At 40.2% G+C, this 26,059-nt stretch overlaps 1 protein-coding gene across 1 annotated transcript in view; it reads left to right on the forward strand.

Annotated features, from left to right (window-relative positions):
• ddx10 (DEAD (Asp-Glu-Ala-Asp) box polypeptide 10) overlaps window positions 1-26,059 on the forward strand; it is a 291,208-nt gene that overhangs the window by 80,552 nt on the left and 184,597 nt on the right. The window contains exons 11-13 of the mRNA XM_063054140.1: window positions 3,604-3,691; window positions 5,497-5,585; window positions 7,960-8,410. Of these exons, the coding sequence (XP_062910210.1) occupies window positions 3,604-3,691; window positions 5,497-5,585; window positions 7,960-8,410 (628 nt within the window). The remainder of the gene's footprint in view (window positions 1-3,603; window positions 3,692-5,496; window positions 5,586-7,959; window positions 8,411-26,059) is intronic.

Below are 26,059 nucleotides of genomic sequence, written 5' to 3' on the forward strand. Positions count from 1 at the left end.
CTTTCTGCAGCTTTTTCTGATCCTGTGTAGTGGCCCCTCATGCCAGACAGTGATGCAACCAGTTAGAATGCTCTCCATGGTACTACTGTAGAAATTTGTGGGTCCCTTTGGTAACATACCAATTTTCCTCAAACTCCAAATGAAATATAGCCATTGTTGTGCCTTCTCTGTACTTGCATCAATATGTTGGACCCAGATTAGATCTTCAGAGATGTTGACACCCAGGAACTTGAAACTGCTCACCTTTTCCACTTCTGATCCCTTAATGAGATTGGTGTGTGTTCCCCTAAATTCACCCCACCTGGTGAATATTTGTTTACAGAAAGATTATTTTTCTCTGTTTACTGCAAGTAACCAGTACAATAATGCCCAAGGTAAAACAAATGAAGGAAAAAAAAACAATAAATACCGAGAACATGAGATGAAGAGTTATCTCCACTGTGTCAAGAGCTTGCTAATTTCAGCAGCGAGAAGGAAGCATGACCTGGGTGGTGGGATCCCTCATGATGGATGCTGCCTTCCTGCAACAGTGCTCCATGTAGATTTGCTCAAAGGAGGGGATGGCTTTGCCCATGATGCACTGAATCTCTAAATAAAAACAAATATGAATGGTGGTGTTCATGGATTGTTCACAAATCTGATGGCGAAGGGAAAGAAGCTGTTCCTAAAATGTTGAGTGTCGATCTTCATCCTACCCATGTAGTAATGTGAACAGGGCCTGTTTTGGATGGTGAAGGTTCTTAATGATGGATGCTACATCTTGAGGCACTCCTCTCGAAGAAGTGCTCGATGGCAGCGAGGGTTGTGCCTGCGATGGAACTGGCTGAGTCTATGACCATCTGTAGCCTCCTGCGATCCTGTATATTGGAGTCTCCATACTGGGTGTATGGCAACCAGTCAGAATGCTCTCCACCATAGATCTGTAGAAATTTGCAAGAGACATTGACACCTAAATCTCTTCAAATTCCTAATGAAGTGGAGCAGCCGGCTTCCCGTCTTCATGGTTGATTCGATGTGTTGGGCCCAGGATAGACCACCTGAGGCGTTGATGCCCAGGAACTTGAAGTTGCTCATCCTTTCCACTGCTGACCCCTCAATGGGGACTGGTGCGTGGTTTCCTCACTTGCCTTTCCTAAGTTCACAATCAATTCCTTGGTCTTGCTGAGGTTGATTGCGAGGTTGTTGTTACACCTCTGAATCTGATCACTTCTATATACCTCATTGGCATCTACAATCAACAGTGATCTCATCAGTGGTATTTGAGCTGTGCCTGACAAGCTTGGAGAGAGCAGAGCAGTAGGCTAAGCATGCATGCTTGATGTGTGCCTGGGTCGATTGTCAACAAAGTTATTTTGAAAACTGGTAACATGCTTGAACGGCCCTTGTGCAGAATGAGCTGGAATTTTATTTTCCATCTCACTCGATGAGTACAGCACAGAGGCATCTCATTTGCTGAAATCATTGGGCAAGATGGATGAAATAGATATGTGCAGAGTTTACTTCAGCTCTTTCCCCTTTTAAAGTCAATAATTTGTACTGTAAGTCTATCTTAGACCATTCATGTTTCCATTCTATTTAAATACATCATAGTAAAACGTTGCATCAGATGTTGCTGCATTCACTTTCCAGAGGGGGTCACTGGATTTCCAGTAATATTATCAATTACTGCAGTTATTATACACCTCAGGTTTGCCTGCTGATTCATCCTTACTTGAAACATTAGGTATGAATCTCAGCTACTTTACTGCAGGTTGGGGATTGTAGTTTGTCCTGCTGCTCTACTGAGCTGAATATCATGGTACAGAATGGATTTACCTCCTTTGAAAGTGAAATTGATTCTTGCACATTTTTTCCCAACCTCAGCAGCAAACTTGCTTTCTCCTTTTAGTTCAAATTAATAGTGTGAGAATTGTACTTGACTGCTATTATCTGTCGAAGAAGTTAAAGTACACTCTTCTTATTTGGTACTTATGTTCTGGGAATGCTACGGAGCTATTCATTTCCTCCTTTGTGGGTTTGCTTAATTGATAAGATAGCTCCTTATATCAGCAGAACCTTTGGTTGTTCTTCTGGCACTGGCCTATATGTGGACTGCAACAAATGAGTCCCACTTCTCATTTCCCCTTTACTCTTCCTCCACTCCCTTCAGACTTCCTTTTCAGTCCTAAGAAGACATCCTTAACGGACACTAGGCAGGCAACGGGAGGTGAAGTTGTTTCAATAATGAAAGATGACATTTTGGCAGCAGTGAGGAATGATCTTGGTTTTGAAAGTCAGAAAGTAATACCATTTTTTATGGTGATCAGAGAGAGCAAAGGAGAGAAATCGTTGCTGGAAGGACCCGTGGGCTCATTTGCAGTGGTATTGATTTATGTACAGATTTACAGTTTAAAAAAAACTTGTCTGTATGCTGTTACACAGGGCATTGAGTAGGACAAGGTGAAACAATAACAATGCAGAATAAACTGTAACAGCTACAGAGAAAGTTTAGAGCAGGTAGACAGTAAAGTGCAAGATCATAATGAGGTAGATTGTGATGATGAGCCACCTTGAACTGCTGCAGTTGAAAGGAGTAAGAGCAGAAAAGTACGAGAAATACTCACCAAATTGTTTCAGATCTGAGAAGCAAAGTTAATGTTTCAGTACTGGAAAAAATATAAATCAAGCATTTTTTAAATTGCTGGAAGGCAAGAGGTGAAGGGAGGAAAGACAATTTCTGTGATATTTCTTCTGTTGACTATTAAGAGAGGGAAATGAATGCTTGTAAAATTTTGCAGGCCTGGAGGACTTTAATAGAAGAGGATAAGTAAGGGCAATGCTGTAAAGAGAAACAAACTGTCCTGGAACTAAGATATGGAGCGCAGTTGCTGGAAATCTCTTCATGATGCTTGTCTTATCAAAAGTGATGTTATGTTCACCTATCATTGTAGAGTAAATTAATTTGTATTGGCTCCAGATGTACTAGTGACTTCATCCTTGTCCTGTATCTGTTTAATTTTCAACTTTGCTCCCTCTTTAATGCTGGCTGTCACTATACCTTCGGTGCCCTTCTTTTATTGCTCTTTTATTGTTTAGCTTCACATTTTTGATTATTATGCTTCATCAGATGGAGGGTCTGGGTCCTGAGTGTTAACGGTGTTGATGTCTGGCCTGCTAGGTGTTTTTAGTATTTTCTATTTTTATTCCAGATTTCCAGCGTTTGCAATTCTTTGAAAATCATTAGTAATCAAATAATTGTTTTCATTACATACACTGCAAGTTTCACAAACTGCACACGTTAAAATTTAACTTGCAGGAAATAGGAGGCACAAGAGACAGCAGATGCTGGAATATAGATCAACAAATTACCGGCTGGAGGAACTTGGGTGGCGCAGCATCTTTGGGGCAGAGGGGCGGGTCGGGGGGTGATGTGGAAACTCTGAAACACTGATTCTTCTCATCATCAACAATTCTTTACCTCGTACAGATGCCGCTCAACCTGCTTGGTTCCTCCGGCAGATTGTTTGTTGCTTGGGTTGATATTTTTTAATTGTTATTTTAGTAGCATTGCTGTGTGTATTAATGTGTTATCAAGAAGTTTAAAAGAAACTTTATTTTATGCAGAATCAATCCCGCAAAACTGACAAATATACAGGCAAAGTTGGAAGCTTTTTTAGCTCAAGAGCAAGAGCTGAAGGAAAGAGCGCAACGAGTGAGTACAATAACTTTTACTGTGATTCCCTTTTTTAAAAAATGTTTTTGTTTAATTTGGTGTAAAAGCAATAAAGGCATGAGCACTGTGGATGATCACTTTTCCTCCCTTCAGCTGGCATAACAGGCATTTTGCAGTCACCAATGCACCCGAGAGGATTAGCACAGGTCTAGATGTTGAAATATTGTTTTACTTTGGTTGGAAATTTGATAATTGAGTGCAATGAACACAATGGTGATAATAAATCAAAGCTTGAATCCTGTGGGACACAGCAGAGAGCTACTGCAGTGAGCTATCGGTTTCCTAGTCTTGGTATCAAAAATGGTTCCCGATATAGTATAGAACACAGCAGAATCGAAAAACTGCCTTTCAAAGAGGCTTGATTTAGGACCTTTTATTTGAAGTTATTGCCTTTCATTGGTAAATTGTTTCATTAATTAGTATTGATAAGTTTAAGGAAGTAGAAATTTTTAGAAGCACTCTAATTTGGATTTTTATAAGATCAAAGACCAAGGAGCAGAATTAAGCTATTCAGCACATCAGGTCTGCTTCACCATTCCATCATGGTCGATATATTCTCAACCCCGTTCTTCTGCCTTCTCCCCATAACCTTTGACACTCTATCCACCTCCACTTTAAATATACCCAATAACTTGGCCTCCATTGCCAGCTGTGGCATTGAACTCCACAGTTTCCTACTCTCTGGCTAAAGAAATTCTGCTTCATCTCTGTTCTTAATGGGCGTCGCTCTATTCTGAGGCTGTGCCCTCTGGTCTTAGACTCCCCCACTATAAGAGACATCCTTTCCACGACCACTGTACCTAGGCCTTTCAATATTCAATCAGTTTCGATGGCGCTCCCCCCTCATTCTTTTGAACTCCAGCAAGTACAGACCCAAAGCTATCAAATGCTCCTCATGCACTAACCCTTTTATTACCAGATCATTTTTGTGATCCTCGTCTGTACTTTCTCCAATGCCAGCACATCTTTTCTTAGATAGGGGGCCCAAAACTACCGACAATACTACAAGTGCAGTCTGACCAACATCTTATAAAACCTCAGCATAATATGCTTACTTTTATCTTTTAGTCCTCTTGAAATGAATGCTAACATTGCATTTACCTTGCTTGCCACTGGCTCAACTTGCAAGTTAACCTTAAGAGAATCTTACCGAGGGCTCCCAAGTGCCTTAGTACCTCTGATTTCTGACTTTTCTGCCTGCTTAGAAGATGGTCTGCATTTTTATTCCTTCTACCAAAGTGCATGACCATACGCTTCCCTATACTATAATCTATCTGTCACTTTTTTTCCCCTTTCTCCTAATCTGTTGAGGCTTTCTGCAGACTCCCTGCTTCCTCAACACTACCTGCCCCTCATCTTTTTTTTGTTTCATCTGCAAACTTGGCAACAAAGCCCTCAATTCTGTTATCCAAATCTTTGATGTATAATGTGAAAAGAAGTGGTCTAACACAGTCCTCTGAAACACCGATAGTTATCAGCAGCCAAACCAGAAAAGGCTCCCTTTATTCCCACTTGTTGTCTTCTGCCAATCCTTGTTAGATCTTTCCTGTAATACCATAAGCAGCCTCATGTGCAGTACCTTATCAAAGTCCTTCAGAAAATCCAAGTCATCAGCATCCACTCTCCTATGGCTATTCTGCTTGTTCTGATACCTTTCTCTGTTGATCTGCATACCACTGTTTCATTGAGTTGGGTTTGACGCATGCAATCTTAAGTAAATAGTATTGTAACTTTGAAATTGTTTTTAATGTCTGAAATATATCTGTTTTCCTTCTCTGTTCCAGTGTTTTGTATCCTATGTGCGATCGGTCTACCTGATGAAGAACAAAGATGTTTTTGATGTTTTCACACTATCTTTGAAGGAATATGCTTTGTAAGTAGCATTTTTAATAGGTGATAGTTGTGGGGTTTGAGTGAGGGCATGTAGTAGCTAGATCAGGAACAACTTTAACAGGAACAGAAAACATTGCCACGTTCAGTAACAAGTGACCGTATTGTGCAATCTCAGCCCTATTAGAATGTGGACTGCTTGAAATTATGGCTCCTTGCTCGTTAAAAAAATAAACATTTCTCTTGCAATTTGATTTTTTTAAAAATTTCATTCTCTGCATCTTAGTTGTATTTATTGGGTTATTGTTAGTTAAATTTTTGCCACATTGATTTAGTTTGTTGTAATTTTTAAGTGCACTTCTGTCATTCCTCAAGTTCCTTTGACGTTATTTGTTGTCCAAGAGAATATTGGATTTTTAATTGGCATCCATCATTGTAATGAAAAATTAAATATTTGATGTTTACAGTTTTTGACTGCAGAGGATTATTTAATGTATTTTAGTTGCTTTTTTTAAAGTTTGTAATCATTTTAAGCTCTGATCAAAAATAAGGTCATGACAGCTTTAGCAGTGTGCAGATCCTGGGACTATTCAGCCAGCTGTCTGCTTTTTATCCCCCACCAGTATTTTCATAATGGGATTTTTGCTGCCCAACCACTTCTCCCACGATGCCCCCTGATTGACTTGAGTAGAAGCTACGGACTTTCAATTTTTTTTTTTGGATCTGCTAATGCCCAGTTATTGCCAAAACCATCCTGATTTTAAAATCGTAAACACGAGGAATTCTGCAGATGCTGGAAATTCAAGCAACACACATCAAAGTTGCTGATGAACTCGGGAGATGTCCTTTTTTAAAGAAAGGGGCTTCCCTTCCTCCACCATCAACTCTGCTCTCAAACGCATCTCCCCCATTTCACGCACATCTGCTCTCTCTCCATCCTCCAGTCACCCCACTAGGAATAGGGTTCCTCTGGTCCTCACCTACCATCCCACCAGCCTCCGGGTCCAACATATTACTCTCCATAACTTCTGCCACCTCCAACAGGATCCCACCACTAAGCACGTCGTCCCCTCCCCCCCCCCACTTTCCGCAAGGATTGCTCCCTACGGGACTCCCTTGTCCATTCGTCCCCCCCCCCCATCCCTCCCCACTAATCTCCCTCCTGGCACTTACCCTTGTAAGCGGAGCAAGTGCTACACATGCCCTTACACTTCCTCCCTTACCACCATTCAGGGCCCCAGACAGTCCTTCCAGGTGAGGCAACTCTTCAACTGTGAGTCGGCTGGGGTGATATTCTGTGTCTGAAGCTCCCGATGTGGCCTTCTATATATTGGCAAGACCCGACACAGACTGGGAGACCGTTTTGCTGAACACCTATGCTCTGTCCGCCAGAGAAAGCAGGATCTCCCAGTGGCCACACATTTTAATTCCACATCCCATTCCCATTCTGATATGTCTATCCACAGCCTCCTCTACTGTAAAGATGAAGCCACACTCAGGTTGGAGGAACAACACCTTATATTCCGTCTGGGTAGCCTCCAACCTGATGGCATGAACATCGACTTCTCTAACTTCCGCTAATGCCCCATTTCCCCCTCGTACCCCATCCGTTATTTATTTATATACACGCATTCTTTCTCTCTCTCTCCTTTTTCTCCCTCTGTCCCTCTGACTATACCCCTTGCCCATCTTCTGGGTCCCCCCCCCCTTCTCCCTGGGCCTCCTGTCCCGTGATCCTCTCGTATCCCTTTTGCCAATCACCTGTCCAGCTCTTGGCTCCATCCCTCCCTCTCCTGTCTTCTCCTATCATTTTGGATCTCCCCCTCTCCCTCCCACTTTCAAATCTCTTACTAGCTCTGCCTTCAGTTAGTCCTGACGAAGGATCTCGGCCTGAAACGTCGACTGTACCTCTTCCCAGAGATGCTGCCTGGCCCGCTGCATTCACCAGCAACTTTGATGTATGTTGCCTGATTTTAAAATGACAAGATCCTGAAAAGAATCCAGAAAGCCCACTTTATATAGAAAACCAGCTGGAATTCTTTTGTCACGTGAACAAGGAATGTACAAACTGCCTTGTAATTTTGTTAGAGATTAGTAAGAGTTTGTAGTGCCAGAAATGGACAAATTATTTTGTTTTGGATGGAGTGAATTCTTTTGTGGAGATAGAAATAGACACATAGTTCTGTTTTGCTTCCCTTTCCTTAAATAACCTGATTCTCCATCTGGAGTCATGAAAGTGTGACCACATTGAGAAGGTAAGGTGAATAGTATAAATAGATTCAAAGTGCTTCTGGATAAATAAATAAAGAAGAGAAAGAAGATTTATGATGACAGTAGAACAGGAGGTGACCTACTTGGGTGCTGTCTTATTTTGAAAGATCAAGTTGTGAAATATGTGATGTTCCCTCTTATTACAGCTCCTTGGGTCTTGCTGTTCCTCCCCGAATTAGATTTCTTCAGAAAGCACAAAAAGAAAGAGAAATGCTTTCTATGAGCAATATAGCCGAAGGTAGCGAGCCAGCTGTTGTGAATGATTCTGCAGCAGAAAGCTCTCAAGAAGGAGCTGATGAGGAATTAGAAGACTTTAAGGTTCTATTTCGGGAACAGACCTCTTCCCAACAAGAGGCCAAGAAGAAAACCAAAGAGAAAATAGCTAACAAGGACAATTTGTGCTTTCTGGATGATTCCATTGATAACAACGATCCAAGCACTGAAGAAGAAGAGGATAAACAAGAAGCAGCACTCCAGCTCACTGATGATGATGATGATGCTTTTGATGACCATGATGATTCCAACCTTCTTGTAGTGAAGCGGAGAAATGTTTTCGGCTTTAAAACAGAAGAAATTGAAGAAACTGAAGAAGAAACAGTAAGTTGGTCTTAATTCATTTGAAGTAAAGAAGAGGGCTTGGTTTATTGAACGTGGTTTACATGCAAATACTTCCTTCCTTGCAACCACACTTGTCATATTTCTGCCATCTTAAATACTATGCAAATTTCCAGAGGCTGATTTTCAATTTTTCAATTTCATGAATAGCAACTTACATGAATTAATAGAAAGTGAGTAGAAAAATTTCTAATAATGAATTGTTAAGCATTTATGAATATATTAAGTTCATGCAATTACCAAAATATGCATAAGTGTTTTAAAACATTGTACCATGTTTCTTTTTCTCTGAAGTAATTGATTCTGAAAATGTCCTAATTTAAACAAAGATACTTTTTTCGTAAGATAACATGTGACTAGTCATTATGTGAGGTATATTCTCAGTTAAGTAGGGTGTTGACTATCACTTCAGACTATGTGCTTTCTTGAATCAGAATCGGGTTCATTATCACTGACATATATTGTGAAATTTGTTGTTTTGTGGGAGCAGTGCAGTGCAGTACCTAAAAATTACCAGTGCAAAAAGCGAGCAAGATACTGAGGTAGTGTTCATGGATTGTTCACAAATCTGTGGTGGTGGGGAAGATGTTCCTAAAACGTTGAGTGTGCATCTTTAGATTTCTGTACCACCTCTCTGATGAAAGAAAAGGGTGTGGCCTGAATGGCGAGGGTCCTTCATGATTAATGCTGCTGCCTGAGGCAGGAGCATTTTGAAGATGCTTCCTTTTGAAGATGTCCTCAGTGGTGGGGAGGCTATTGACCACAATGGAGCTGGCTGAGTTTTCAACTCTCTGCAGCTTTTGTGGATCCTGTGCATTGGTGCCTCCGTACCAGACAGTGATGCAGCCAGTTAAATGCTTTCCACGGTAGAAATACACCTGTAGAAATTTGTTAGGGTCTCTTGGTGACATACCAAGACTCCTCAAGCTCCTAATGAAATATAGCTGCTAGCATGTCGTCTTTGTAATTACCTCAATATGTTGGGCCGACAATAGATATTCAAAGATGTTGACTCCAGGAGCTTGAGGCTGCTCACCTTTTCAGTGCTGACTCCTCGATGAGAACTGCTGTATGTAAGAACATAAGAAATTGGAGCAGGAGTAGGCCGTCTGGCCCATCGAGCCTGCGCTGCCATTCAATAAGATCATGGTTGATCTGACCATGGACTCATCTCCACCTACCTGCCTTTTCCCCATAACCTTTAATTCCCCTATCATGCAGAAATCTATCTAACTTTGTCTTAAATATACAAACCCCATTTCCAGAAAAGTTGGGATATTTTCCAAAATGCAATAAAAACAAAAATCTGTGATATGTTAATTCACGTGAACCTTTATTTAACTGACAAAAGTACAAAGAAAAGATTTTCAATAGTTTTACTGACCAAATTAATTGTATTTTGTAAATATACACATACTTAGAATTTGATGGCTACAACACACTCAACAAAAGTTGGGACAGAGTTAAAATAAGATTGAAAAGTGCACAGAATATTCAAGTATCACCGGTTTGGAAGACTCCACATGAAGCAAGCTAATTGGTGGCAGGTGAGGTATCGTGACTGGGTATAAAAGTAGCGTCCATCAAAGGCTCAGTCTTTGCAAGCGAGGATGGGTCGTGGCTCACCCCTTTGTGCCAAAATTTGTGAGAGAATTGTTAGTCAGTTCAAAAGGAACATTTCTCAATGCAAGATTGCAGAGAATTTAGGTCATTCAACATCTACAGTACATAATATTGTGAAAAGATTCAGAGAATTCAGAGATATCTCAGTGCGTAAAGGGCAAGGTCGGAACTGTTGAATGCGCGTGATCTTCGAGCCCTCAGGCGGCACTGCCTAAGAAACCGTCATGCTACTGTGACAGTTATAGCCACCTGGGCTCGGGAGTACTTTGGAAAACCATTGTCACTCAACACAGTCCGTCGCTGCATCCAGAAATGCAACTTGAAACTTTATTATGCAAGGAGGAAGCCATACATCAACTCTATGCAGAAATGCCGGTGAGTTCTCTGGGCCCGAGCTCATCTCAGATAGACTGAAAGACTGTGGAACCATGTGCTGTGGTCAGATGCGTCCACATTTCAGCTAATTTTCGGAAAAAGTGCGTGTTCAAGTTCTTCGTGCCAAAGATAAAAATGACCATCCAGATTGTTATCAGCGAAAGGTGCAAAAGCCAGCATCTGTGATGGTATGGGGGTGCATCAGTGCCCATGGCATGGGTGAGTTGCACGTATATGAAGGTACCATTGACTCTGAGCCGTATATTAGGATTTTAGAGAGACATATGTTGCCATCAAGGCGACGTCTCTTCCCGGGACGTCCATGCTTATTTCAGCCAGACCACATTCTGCACGGGCTACAACAGCGTGGCTTTGTAGACACAGAGTGTGTGTGCTTGACTGGCCTGCTGCCAGTCCAGATCTATCTCCTACTGAAAATGTATGGCGCATCATGAAGAGGAGAATCAGACAACGGAGACCACGGACTGTTGAGCAACTGAAGGCTTGTATCAAGCAAGAATGGACAAAATTTCCAATTGCAAATCTACTACAATTAGTATCCTCAGTTCCAAAACGATTAAAAAGTGTTATTAAAAGGAAAGGTGATGTAACACAATGCCTCTGTCCCAACTTTTGTTGAGTGTGTTGCAGCCGTCAAATTCTAAATTTGTGTATATTTACAAAATACAATTAAGTTGGTCAGTAAAACTGTTGAAAATCTTTTCTTTGTACTTTTGTCAGTTAAGTAAAGGTTCACGTGAATTAACATATTACAGATTTTTGTTTTTATTGCATTTTGGAAAATATCCCAACTTTTCTGGAAATGGGTTTTGTATTTACTGAGGTAGCCTCCACTGCTTCATTGGGCAGAGAATTCCACAGATTCACCATTCTCTGGGAAAAGCAGTTCCTCCTCATCTCCATCCTAATTCTACTCTCCCGAATATTGAGGCTATGTCCCCAATTATGTTTTCCAATTTCCCCTTCCTGAAGGCCATGTTCAATTCCTTGCTTACTGACATTGACATCACTGAAGTAGCTGATCGATCTCACTCTTGTACACCACCTCGTCACCATCTGTGATTCTGCCAACGACATTTGTGCCATTGGCGAATTTATAGATGGTGTTTGAGCAGTTCTGAACGATACAGTCATGAGTGTAGGGAGAGTACAGCAGTGGGCTAAGCATACATCCTGTGTTGGCAACGAGGGGATGATGGTGTTGAACACTGTTGTAATCAATAATCAACAACCTGATGTTGGTATTGCTGTTGTCCAGTGAGATTGCATCTGCTGTAGCCCTGTTGTGGTGATAGGCAAACTGCAGTGGGTCCAGGCCTTTGCTCAGGTAGGAGTTCATTCTAGCCATGATGGACCACTCAAAGCTTCAATTTTCACCATCTCTTTGTCATATTATTGCCATTGTGGTGACACAATGGTGCAGCATGTTAGATTCTGATCAGTTGTGCTTTATATTGACAATTTGTACTTTCTGTCTGTGACTTGAGTCAATTTCCTTCAGGTTCTCTGTTTTCCTCCCACAATTCAAAAGCATGTAACTTAATTGGCTATGTACCTTACTCCTCTGTAGGTTAGTGACAAATTAATCTAAGGGAAGTTATTAAGAAAATGAAAGTGAGAATAATTTACAGTTTCATGAAATTGAGAGGGAGAATGGAACTGATTGGTTTGCTCTGTTGATAGCCAGCGTAGGTCTGTTGAGTCAAATGGTTGGTTGCTTGTATTGTAAGTTACTGCAGTGGATTTTGGCTTGATCCTTGGTCTTGTCCCATTTCCTGGGAGTTTCTGAAAACACTGCAGTTTCTTTTAGATTCAATATTTTAAGGTTCTGTTTTCACTCAGCTTACCTTCAATGAGATGGGGTGGCATGTGTACATAAGAGAGGTTAAGGCCATTTCATTTGAAAGATGCTTGCATCATTGAATATCTTTCTCAAATGGACATAAAATTCCATGCATTACTTTGAAGATTGGGGGAGTTAAATCATGTGTTCCTCTCTCAATATTACTCAACTAGTTTTATTTCATGTCCATGCACAAATCGGTTGCAGTATTTTCCTGATTTTGTATTTTACACAAAGAGCAACCTTTCACCAGCAGTACTTAAGAGACTGGTTGGTGATTTAATGTTGTACTTATGCAAGTAGTCAGTCATAATACAGTAATTTAAATTCCAGACCATTCAAAGTATTAAACATTAAGCTTTTAACAGAACAATGAGCTTTGTTTTCTTAAAGTAAATAGGTTAACTCAGGCAAAACATAATTCAATAAAATATTTACACAGAATACAGAGAAGCATTGCTGTTTTCTTTAACATTAAATGTGTGTCTATAAAAAGCATTAGGTTATATTAAACATTATATGAGACTGCACCAATAATTGATGATTACCGAAGAACTGCAGGGGCTTCTTGGTCCCAATGGATCCTTTAATGTATTTTAGCATTGAGGAAAAGTTACGATGGCGTGTCACATCAGTGCAACTTTATAAATTTTAGATCAACACTGCCGGCCAAATAATATTTGTTTAACTGTAAATTTTTAGTTTCATAAGGCATGAATTTTTTTTTATACAAGGAACAGCAAAATAGTGCATTTAAAAAAAATTTTGCTAATGACATCAGTGGAGTGCTGGAACATCAGTGAATTAAACTTGTTTTTTGTCTTATTAAAGTAACACTTTAGTTTGTTCCTGTGCATGGCCCAGTGTTTTTTCTCTGCACTTTGGCAGCTTTTTCACATTTGATGCCAGTTTTTACACTGTGTTCAGCAATTCTTTCAGTAACATGATGAGCTCCAATCCAGTTACACTGAGCATATCCATGTCGCATTCTTCTTTCATTAATATTTGTAGACAAAGCACACACAAAAATGGGTTAACTGGATATCACATTATAGATTCCTACCTGGTTTTATTTATTATTTATTTGTAATTTTTTTAAAATCAACATTTGGTGATCTACAGATTAGGTTTTAGAATATGCTTTGTTCAGGATTTTTTGCCACCACATTTAAACGGGCTACACATTTCTCAGTCCCTCACATACCAACTCCAACTTGTCAGGGTTACTATTGATCATTGCACCTGGAAAAGAATAACACATGTTCTTCAAGCTATCGAGATAGTACTGGAAACTTTCATTCCCCATTGTTCTTCCAAAAACAAAATCGGTTGCAATAATGTTTCCTATAATACTGCAGTTGAGAGAGAAGAGGAAATAAGTAGTTAAATGTAAAATTGAATGTAAAGCTACTACTGAAATCCCAAAATGGACCCTGATTTTGTAAAAGCAAAATTATGCAGATTCTGCAAATCTGAAATTTAAAAAAATATAGCATATTCAGTAGTTCAGGCAGTAGCTAGTGAGGCAGGAACCGTTAATGTTTCAGATTGATGGAATTTTAACTCTGTTAAATGTTAGCACCTTATTCTAAGACACTACTTTTCCTAGCTTTGTCTACTGGAGGAAATATTCCGACTGTGTCCATCGTTTATCTTTTAGTAAGGTCTTCTAAACTCTATAGGTTAAACATGGTAGATGTTCTTGCACAAGATATTCATATTTTATAAAATATTTCATATTTTACTGAAATCTCCAAGATAAGTATATTCTTTCTAAAATAAAGGGAGTAAAGTTGTAGCAATTTTTTTTTCTATTTTTGTACACCTCTTCACTTGTAATATAGGCTAACACTTCATTTGAAGAGCAGAGTCGATGGGCCGAAGGAGCACAATTGATCCACGTGTCTTGTGTACATATTTGTCTGCCCACTTACTACATTTTTGTTTTGTATATGTTAATATTACTGGTCTCGCACAATTCAATTAGCATTCTTTTTTTCTGTTCTTCTGGCCAAAGTGGAAAGCTCAATTTCCTCACATCATCTTACATCTGCTATAGCTTCCCAGTAACAGCACCTTTTTTTTTGTTATCTTAGTATTTTGTGTTGTCATCAGAAATGTATTTCTCACCCCCTATATTTACTACAGTATAGCATCTTTGGTCACCTTGCCTAAATTATAAAGATAATTTGTAGATAGTAGAAACCATAGCTGATCTCAATGGCACCCCACTTTTGCAGATTTCTAAGTGCGTGGCACTTGGTTACAAACAGCTCCAGCATTTTCTCAATTGCAGAGGTTAACGAGCTTGTATTCTTTTCTTTTGCCCTTTTTTAAACTATGGTGTGACATTTGCAACTTTATCTGCTGGGATCTCTCCAGTATATAGTGTAACCCATGAAGGTTGCAATTAGTGCATCCATGATCTCTGCATCCTCTTTCTTTAGTACCCTTGTATGTAGCTTAAATACTCCTTTCAGTGAGAATGATTATTTTTCTCACTCCATTTTCCCTGCTGAATTTCAATTATTTCTGCACATCTTCTCAATCTCTCTTGTGGGGAAAAAAAATGTTTAATACCTGTTGCTTATACAATTTCTATAATTAATTTCCTTGTCTCTGTCTTTAAAAGAGCAATGTTGATTTCTCCATCTTTTGGTAACTCTCTTTCTGCCTTTTATCATTTTGACTAAGTATAACTTGTACTCTTTGGCTTGTATCAAAGCCTTGCTATTAGCAGGCCATTATACAAAGAAGCATTATTTGATCCTATGTGGTTCTTTTTACTACTGTATTTACTCATTTGGTCTTTCTTTAATCAGCGCTATTTCCTTTGATCTATCCATCCCTACTACCACTGAAAACTAACTTTTGTTTTTCTCTGTTTCTCAGGCCTAATGAAGAGTCTTGCACCTGAACCGATAGCTCTGTTTCTCTTTCTATAGATGCCGCTGAATGGCTGAGCTTTTCCAGAATTTTGTCTTTTTTATTTTTATTTGCAGTTTGTTTTGTTTAGTTTTCATTTATATCATATTCTCTAATATAATTTCTAATCCTTTGTCATTGGTTCTTTTGTTCACATGTAGATCTACTGTATATTTTTAAGTTTTAAGACATTGGTTTTGGATCTGCATTTGCTACTTTCAAGCAGAATGCATTCTTCTGTTGTTATGCTCGCTCTTCCCCAGCTGAAAGGGCTAATTAGTTTTATCTCCATACATATTATCAAATCAAAAGTAGGCTATTTCCTGGAATCCTGGAACACTGAGCTGCCAGGCCTGCCCCTCCTGCAGCTAAGGCTTACTAACAGCTACAGTGTCATAATACATGAGCTCTCCAATCTGTCCTGTCAGTGCACTCAAGGCATTTTCCCTGACTAGTAATGCCACTTCTCTCCCTTTAATCCCTCCTGCTCTCTCACGTCTAAAACAATGGAATCCTGGAACACTGAGCTCCCAGTCCTCACCCTTCCTGCAACCAATGCTTATTAATGCCTTCAATGTCAGAATTCTAAATGCCAACCTATGCTTTCCTACATACTCTTAGGGTTAAGTACAACTTATCTGTTGCAACTTTATAACACTCTAGTTAGGCCACATCTGGAGTACTGCGTACAGTTCTAGTTGCCCTACTGTAGGAAGGATGTTGAGGCTTTGGAGAGGGTGCAGAAGAGGTTTACTAGAATGCTGCCTGGCTTAGAGGGCACATGAATATGTTCCCTGAACTCATTATCACGAGATTTGACTGTTGATATCATGTTGAGGTCACTCATGATAGCTGTTGAGTAATTTTTTGCTGAACAAAATGGCTGCTATTAAGTTGCCTATTAACTATCCCACCAGTGATTTTATTTCTTATGCTTCACCTAAACTGGTTCTATCTAGCAACCTTTTGAGAAAAGGTTATTTATCTCTGTTGTTCTAATGTCATTCTTTTTATCATATTTACTGTACTTAATTTTACAATTTGCCCATTCTTTTGGTGTCAAGTAGAATATTCAAGCTGAATATTCAAGTTCCAACATAAATCATTTTGCGATCATATCTCTGGTATAGTTATTAGATCATACCCATTTATCTCGGTTTGCGCCACCATCAATTCAGCTACCCTTTTGTGCATTTTGGTAGAGAACCTGCAGCTTTTGACTTCCAGGATCCTATTTGCATACACTCTTCCTATAATTTTCTGACACTGACCATGTCCGACTACTTTCTCTTTTCTCTTGTCATTTTGTGCTGTCTCCCCATCTCATTCATCCCCACTCTTCCATTTGCCATGATCCAGTCTACTCACTGAGTTTGTCATGTTCTCCTGTAGCGTACATACTCTGTACCCACAATCCCACCGAGTTTAGCATTGTCTGAAAGCTAGGAAATATAACATTTAGTCTTTTCAGGTAAATTGTTGATTTAGATCAAGAAGAGTTTGGACTCCAAGTACAAACCCCTACTGTTATTAGATACCTTCCATTAATTACATTTTGCCAACCAGAGAATGATCTGTTTATTCTCACCCTTTGCTTTCTGACTAGTATCTAATTTTCTGTCTCAATTTCTATGTGCTTTAACTGTGTTGACCAGGCTCATGTGTGGGCTCTTAGCAAAAGCCAAATACACTGGATGCCCCTTACCTATCCTAATACTTAAATCATCAAAGAACTCAAGCAGAACAAATGTGTTCTCCCGCCCCCCTTTTTAAACATGTGCTGACTCTGCTGAATCCATTTACTCTTTAAAGTTTTTTTTTGCAATTACTTCCTTCATTATAGATTTCAGCATTTTACTTAACACCACTGTCAGGTTGGAGTTTGCGTTTCCCTGTTTTTTCTTTCTCTGCTTTCTGAAGTAAGTGAAGTCATACTTTATACCTTCTGATCATTTCTGTAGAGCCTTGGAAGACGATGACCAGAGTATCCTCATCTCTAAAGTTTTGTCTTTCAAAGCCCTTGTATATGGATCATCAGGTGCTTGGACTCCAATTTTAAAGTGCACCATCTTCTCTAATGACACAGGATATTGTCAAAATCTGGATATGCTGAGCAACACACACATAATGCTGGAGGAACTTGGCTGGTCAGACAGCATCTTTGAAGGGAAGGTCAGCCCTTTCCTTTCCAGTCCTGCTGAGTCTCAGCCTGAAATGTCAACTGTTTATTTCCATCCATAGATGCTGGCTGACCTGTTGAGATCGTACAGCATTTTGTATGCTTTACAGTATCTTGTCAAATACAGGGTCCCCCTAGGTTACAATAGACTTGACTTGTAGAAATCTATCTATACAAATTCTCCATAAATTTTTAAAGAATTTTTCAAGATAGTAATAATGAATATCGTGAAACATTTTATTGTTAATAGCTGGATGTAGGACATGTTCCTTTACTTTAATTATGTTTAGTGTTAGGGTGAACGTAGAAGATAATTGATGTAACGAAACAATTGAAGCAGTATATTTAGTGCATTGAGATATGGGTAGCTATAGAAAATGGACATCTTCGACATGAAAAAGATGTGTTTAAGGTAATTTCTGAGCAATAGAAACCTTGTGCATCTCGGGGATTGCTTGTCCTACTTTATGACTTGATATTTCCTCATTCCCTTGTTCTCACTTTACCCTTGATGCTCTAGAATGTCCAGCAGATATTGTGTGCCTTTTGTAGAGCTAGATAATAAGCCAACATTTACTCTCACTGATACATTTTCTTCCGACATGCCTATAAAAGTTCTTGCAGCAAGTTTTTGGGTTCTTTGCTATTTAGTCTCATCTTGATCAGTTTCTCACTTTTCTTCTGCTGGGCTCCAAAATGGCTTCAAGTTCTTAGACCTGTAGCTGTTTCTGACGACCAATCAAGTATCTTTTTTAAAATTTAATTCAATCTCTAATTTCTCTGGCTACCTGTAGATGAATCACTTTTCATTCTGGGCTTTTGTATCTTAAAGGAATATAGGAATTTGTGCATTTCCTTAAAATCTAGCTGTTGCCAGCGCACTGTCATGCCTTTCGGTATATTCCTCTCATCAGCCATAGTCTCCTGTTCTTCCATAGCTTCATAGTTTCTTTTTTTGGCATTTAAAATCCTTCTTTTGGTTTGAGCTATATGTCTCTGGAATCCAATGTAAAATTTGATTATGTTATACTTCATCCCTCACAGTAATTCTTGACAACAGCCATTCACTGTCATTGCACCAAACAAGATTCATAATAATCTTTTCCTAGTTGGTCCCTTCTCAACATATTGATCTAGAAAAGTGTTGGATAAATGCCATTGTCCATATCATAACACAGTTCTCCAGCCCATATATACTGTAAGTTATATTGCTGTACCTTTGAATCAGGTTTGCAGGAAGGTGAGTGAGACAGAAAACACTGGCTGTGAATAACTGTATTAATCATTTATTTACAGACAGTAAAAATTTGACCAAACGTTCATGTTCTCCAAGTTACAGAATCTACAAAGTTGAAAATTCAACAAACGTACTTTGTTAAAAGTGTATGCAGAGCATACTTTTCCAATGGCTATTTACGCTGCTTGCCTTAAACAAAGGAAGAGTTAGCAAGCCACTACCACATGCTCTTTTATACTGGGATATTTGAAACTGGACACCAGACAGCTAACCAATGGGGAGAAAGCAACTGCAGTTCTTAAACTGACCAATCACAATGAAGGTGACTTTTGACAATCAAAATAAGCCATGCACCCCACAGAACAAGCGCAGCAACATGACAACTATTATTTGGTGGCTTATTGATCTTCACATCCTTTTTTCTTACCTTGATCCACATTGATTTTAATTCTATTTCTCTTAGGTCAAGGTTATTTCCCACTAATCTCCTCCCTTATTATACTACACTAATCCTTTTCCTTTTTTATCCGTCCTTCTTTAACATTTAATACTCTGGAAAATTTAGTTCCAGGTTTGGTCACCCTTCAATGCACTACTGTTATTTTCATGGAGCAAAAAGCCCGAGTGCTGGAAGAACTCAGTGGGTCAGACAGCATCTGTGGAGGAAATGGACAGCCAACATTGTGTGCCAAGAGGCTTCATCTGCACTGAAAGAGTAGAGGGGAGGTAGCCAGTATAAAGAAGTGAGGTGCTGACGGGTGGAGTGAGGGAAGAGTATGTCCTGGATGATGGGGTCTTAATGACGGATGCCGCTTTTTGGAGGTGTCCTCAATGCTGTGGAGTCTAGTGCCCCTGATGGAGCAGGCTGAGTTTACAACTCCCTGCAACTTTTTCTGATGCTGTGCAGTGGCCCCTCCATACCAGGTGGTGATGCAACAAGGCGGCATAAGGGTAATGTATGAGGTTAAAGAAGGTGCACGTGAATTTTTGCTTCACATGGAAGGACAGGTTAGGTCCCTGCATGGATCTGGAGAGCTCCTATCACCCAGCTTTGTTCTCTCTCCCCCCCCCCCCCCCCCACCACCTACTGTTACCTTTTGGCCACCTTTCCTTCCTAATTTGGTTCCACTCATTATTTTTCCTTTCAGAATCAGGTTTAATATCACTAGCACATGTTGCGAAACCTGTTGTCTTTGGGATGCATAACAGAAGAAAAGGGGAAAAAAAAAGAACTGAATTACAGTAAAGTTTTGGAGTTTTTCAGTCTGAACTGTAAACGCTGAACTGTAGTCAATAAGCAGCATCCTGGCATAGATATTAGTATTCTTCAGGTGATCCAAGGCTGCATAGGGAGCCAATGAGATTGAATCCGCTGCAGATGATGGAATCTTAGCAGACTCCATTATCTGCAGCCCTTTGATACCTCCAGCTATTTGCTTTCCCTCCCTGCCAGCCAGTTATCCCTTCCTCACCTGGATTCATGTATCACTTTCCTGCTCTTGGCACACTGTTAACCCCAACATCTTTATACTGGCTATCATTACTCTTTTGATCCACGTGAAGGGTTGTGTCTTGAAATGACGAATGTCCATTTTTTTCCACAGATTCTGTCTGACTTGCTGAGATCCATCTGCAGCTCATTATTTTGTGTTGTGTGCCCATCTTGAGCTAGTTGGATGTTTCAGGCAAAAATAAATAAATTTAGTTCCACAATGTCAATTTTACAGCAAAATTAACAAGCACCGTGTGTGTTATATTTTTGAACATTTGTCTAATTGAATTCACCTGTTGTGGGTATTCTTGAGGCTAAGCAACATTTTGTAAAGATATGTTGTACATTAAGTTCAAGGAAATGACGGTTACAGGTTGCTATTTGGTGTAAAAATAGTGCATAGTTCTTTAATCACTACGACAGTATAAGAGATGTGCAGCATGACTGCTGCGAATTTTAAAATGAGGTTAAGATTTATAGATTTTTGTAACAGCTTGCTAACAATCATCCATTCTGGCAATATGTCTGATAGTCTGAAATGGTTGTTTATTATATGTCACTGATCACTATAGAACCTGTGGGTAACTTGGGTTGCCAAGTGTTACATCAGGAAATGTGATTCGAGGTGATTTTAAGTTATATACGATGTTGTATCATGTTGTGCTCATGTTAAGTTGATAGTGCACCATTTGCTTTATGATTGTACAGTAAGGTTTGTTTCAGAAAGAGTTAATTCTGGTTCAATGGGAAGTACAGATTAACTGGTCCAATTGGTTTCAACTGATGGCTACAGATACTGCTGAAGTTATTATGTTTTGTAATTCTTAATAGATGGCAAGCATAGCTATTGCAAACCTCAATTTTAACATTTTTGAAAAGCTCTGACAAATGACAGGTTGCTTATATTTCCATAAACATAATAGTTGTTCAGTAAACTTCCTGAACAAGACAAAGGAGGTGATTATTAACTTCAGGAGAGCTCGCACCACTCACACCTCCCCCTTTTAATCAGCGGCACAGCAGTGGAAACTGCAAACAGTTTTAAGCTCCTGGGAGTGCACATTACACATAACCTCTCATGGCCCCAGAACTCGTCCTACATTGTCAAGAAAGCTCACCAACGAGGAGGCTGAAGAAAGCTGGACTTTGCACATCCATACTCATGTCATTCTACAGATGCGCAGTAGAGAGCTCCCTAACAAGCTGCGTTGCTGCTTGGTACGGAAACTGCACTGTGGCGGACAGGAGAGCTCTACAATGGTAGTCAAAACTGTCCAATCCATCACTAGCAGCAGCCTACCTCTATTAAAGACATTTATATAGAAAGGTGCTGGGAAAAGCCCAGTAACATCATGAATGATCCCACCCACCCTGCTCATGGACTGTTTGTTGCACTCCCACCAGGGGGGAGGCTATGTAGCATCCACACCAAGACAACCAAACTCAAAAACAGTTACTTTTCAAAAGCAGTAAGACTGCGAGCTCCATCTTTAATCTATTGTTTCTCATCAGTTACCTTATTGAACAGCCTAGCGTCACTTTATAGACATACAATCAATGTATATAAGCTATCTTATATATTTATATTTATTGTGTTTTTTAAAATTATTATTGCATTCTTTATTTTTGGTGTCTTTTGTTCTGTATCTGATCTGGAGTAATTTTTTTTTCTCCTTACACTTAAGTGCAGGAAATGACATTAATCAATCTTGAATCTTTAAATGAGGATCATCTCAGCAGTTGTCTTACTGCCCAGCATTGCTGTCAGCCTTTTTTCGGTCAAATTGCAAGGATTTTTTTTCAGCCCTCAGAGAAACCTGACCTTTTCCAAACCACATCTTGTGGCACAACAGGTAGGCAGGATGGTGAAGAAAGCTTTTGTCACACTGGCTGTCATCGGTCAGGGAATTACAGATAGAAGTTGGGATGTTATGTTGCAGCTCTACAAGATGTTGATGAGGCTGTTTTTGGAATATTGTTTTCACGCTTGGTCACCCTGCTAATGAAAAGATGCTATTAAGCTGGGAACAATGTAGAGGAGATTTATAAGTGTGTTGTAGGGAATTGGGGTATTATTCATTGAAGCATAGAAGAATCAGAGTTGATATTATAGAGATCTATAAAATCATGAGGGGGCATTGAAAAGGTCTCACACAGTCTTTCTCAGAGGATGTTCTGTATATTATGCGAGCTGCCAGAGAAGTGTTTGAGGCATTTAAAGCACGTTTGGGCAGGTACATGGAAAGCAAAGGTTGAGAAGGTATGAGCAAATGGGACTAGTTTAGATGGGAATCTGGGTTGGCATGGAACACTTGAGCTGAATGACCTACTTCTGTGCTGTGTGACTTCAAGACCCTATCTAGCTAAATCATAACTCGAGTTGCTTATAGCGCTCGTTAAAATATTGTTTGTAGGCAGTGATGATTTCTTCTGGTTTGTCCACTTCCAACAAGCATCAGGTGACTTTTATTTATTCTTTATTTGTTGGGCTCGTGGCCAAGTGGTTAAGGCGTTTGTCTAGTGATCTGAAGGTCGCTAGTTCAAGCCTCAGCTGTGGCAGCGTGTTTGTGTCCTTGAGCAAGGCACTTAACCACACATTGCTCTAGTGTCTGTGCAAGGAGTGGCGCCCCACACAGACTTCCAATCTACGCCTTGTAAGGCATGAAAATGCCCGACGCAGGCCTCTCACGGTCTTGAGTCGACATTCCCTCCCTTATACAGGTACCACTAATGTGTCACCTGTATAATATACATTGAATGATAGATGTATGCATGCTGGCATTTCACCACAAAGCAGTGTTTAAATGTGTATTTTACATTAATTCTGTATATCAGTCTTTGCGAATTCAGCAGCTCACATATATATTGTACGTATGCAAGTACATAGATTTTCTGCCAACAGCCAGCAGAACCAAAGACAGATAAAATGTAAAGATGGGTGCATTAAATGCAAAGCAGCTGAAGTTGTTGAGCATTTCACAGGACAAATGAACAGATGGCTTTGTTAAAATGTAGCTCATTAATAGAACTCTGAGAACTCTGAATGAATTATTTATTTTGAGAAATGGCATTACGTTAGCCATGGGGTGGTTTTGAAATTAGACGATAGTTTTATAATTATTGCTAGTTGTTGTTTATTCGTAGAAGTCAAAGAATCATACGGCATGGAGACAGACCAGTAGGCTCAATGCATTCATGCCAACGAGTGGACACCCTTACATACTCATCTGATCCCCCCCAGTGCTTGGCCGATAGGTGATTCAGATGCTCATCCAAAAACTTTGTAAATGCTACCAACAACCCAGCTTTAATCACTCATTCCAGCAGTGCATTCCAGGTACTTGCCACTGTCTAGGTGAAGGTGGTGCCTTCATATCCTCTTCAAAATCTTTGCCCTCTTACCGTTAATCTGTGTCCTCTAGTTTTATCTCTGAAATGCGGAGTAGTTTCCTGAGATCCACCTTATCTATCTGAATCAGGTTTTCTCTCAACATCCTCAGCTCTAGAGAGAACAGACCTAGCTTCTCCAGTCCCTTCACATATCTATCCCAGGTAGCATCCTGGTGAATTTACTCTGAACCCTTTCCAGCACTATCACACACTTCCTGTTCACTGGAACTTCACATGATATTCTACCCGAGGCATAACCTCCCTATTTCTGCTTTTGATGTCCTGGTTAATGAAGACCATTGTACCATATGCCTCCCTAACCACATTTGGGACCTGTGTTACTCCTTCAAAGATTTCTCTGTTCTTCAATACTCCACTATGTCTAAAGGCCAATTTATACTTGTGCGTCAAATTGACGCTGTAGGTAGTAGCTGCATACCCTACGCTGTAGCCTGACGTGCACCTCCCCAGAAATATAACTATGCGTCGTGGCGATGCAGACCGCAACAACTGTGATAGGTCTGCTTGGTAGCATCACATTTCCTCCTACGCTGCAATAGCTTCCCATTGGGCGACCGAAGAGCAGGGATGGAACTCTGGCTGCAATACTTTCCATAAAGCTTTACAGACCTCCGAAATTATGGAGGACCCTGTGCTTGACGCCAGTTTGAAGCTAGCTGCTACAGCCCGTTGACTTCCACCTGAAGCTAAAACTCGAATGGTGATCGTCAGTCTCTGAGTATACTGTGCGTACACTGATGCAAAATAAATGGTTGGAGACGATGAACCAAATCGTCAAATTCACCTGCCGACATCTGAAAATATTTGAAATGCATTTCCTCGTCTATGTCTCTCAGTGGCCGGACAAGCACAGAAAATTCACCCTCCTTCAGTTTCAGTCGCCATTGTTTGAAGTTTGAGTTTCTTTGTGTTGAGTTTCAACATGAAGAAACTCAACACAATGGCACAGAAACCCCACCGCCAACTAGCGTTTTGGTGAAATGCAGAGCAACACAGACACACCAACGCACACGTATAAATGCTCACAACAGCGTAGCCCACTTGCGTAGGCTACGGTGTAAGCTAGTACGCACAAGTATAAATCAGCCTTAAGCCTCATTCATGCTAACAAGATGTACTAGTTTATTTGTCTGAATTAAATGCCATCAGCAAGACTGCTTTCTGCGCCATCAGCAATTTTACCAATGGCTCCCATGTCCAAACCATTCACATTTATTACAAACAGCAAGGTCCCCAGCAAAAAGAACTCTCAAGCATCACCTTTTTTTTCTCCTATTTGCTTGACCTTTTGTTTTATTCTCCATTCCCTTATTGCTGCATTTCTTTTTAATCATTGTCAGTGTCAATTGGCATTTGTGTAACTACTGAGCATGTAGTAATTTATGTTTAAATGTATAATTATAAACCAGTACCAAAATCTATTTTACTGTGACCTTTAGAAAGTTATTGAATCAAGTATAGAATAATATTATGTAGAGAATTTTTTTATAGAATTGTTTGTTGGAGCAGTTGGGAAGGGTTTAAATTAATTTAGCAGGGGGTGGGAACTGGAATAATAGGGGTGAGGATTGAGCAGATGGTATACAAGTTGATGCAGTGTGCAGTGACTGTGAGGAAGGACAGGCAGATAATAGGGCAAAATTGCAGTTACTGGGATGAGTTGAAGTGTAACATGGGGACAACATTGGACAGGGTGATGAATACAGGACAAGGTGGAGTATTTGAATGCACACAGTATACAGAATAAGGTAGATGATCTTGTAGTGCAGTTAGAGACTGGCAGTAAGGTGTTGTGGGAATCACTGAGTTGTTGCTGAAAGAAGATCATTGTTGGGAGCATAGCATGCAAGGATACAGTTTGTATCGAAAGTATATGCAGATAGGCAGAGGGGGTGGGGAGGCTCTGTTGCTTAAAAAAATGAAATCAGATCCATAGGAAGAGTCCAGTGTCTCCTCTCGCCTCTCTTACTCTTTATGTATTTGAAAAAGCTTTTGGTATCCTCTTTTATATTATTGACTAGCTTCTCTTCATATTACATCTTTTATCTCCTTATGGCTTCTTTAGTTGTCCTCTGTTGGTTTTTAAAAACTTCCTAATTTTCTAACTTCCAGCTAATTTTTGCTATATTTTATGCTCTCCCCTTCCTTTTATACTGTCCTTGACTTCATCTTAGTGTTCTAAATGGAGTTGAACATTGCCTCGTGCCCCATCTCAAAGTTTCTTAGCCTCAAGGACATTTGAACTCGCTTCCTGGAATATCTCTCCCCCCCTTCTCCCCCCCTTCTCTCCCCCCCTTCTCTCCCCCCCTTCTCTCCCCCCCTTCTCCCCTTCTCTCCCCCCTTCTCTCCCCCCTTCTCTCCCCCCTTCTCTCTCCCCCCTTCTCTCTCCCCCCTTCTCTCTCCCCCCCCTTCTCTCTCCCCCTTCTCTCTCCCCCCTTCTCTCTCCCCCTTCTCTCTCCCCCTTCTCTCTCCCCCTTCTCTCTCCCCCTTCTCTCCCCCTTCTCTCCCCCTTCTCCCCCTTCTCT

The sequence above is a fragment of the Mobula hypostoma genome, chromosome 7 (genome assembly GCF_963921235.1).
Source record: "Mobula hypostoma chromosome 7, sMobHyp1.1, whole genome shotgun sequence".
Lineage (NCBI taxonomy): Eukaryota > Metazoa > Chordata > Chondrichthyes > Myliobatiformes > Myliobatidae > Mobula > Mobula hypostoma.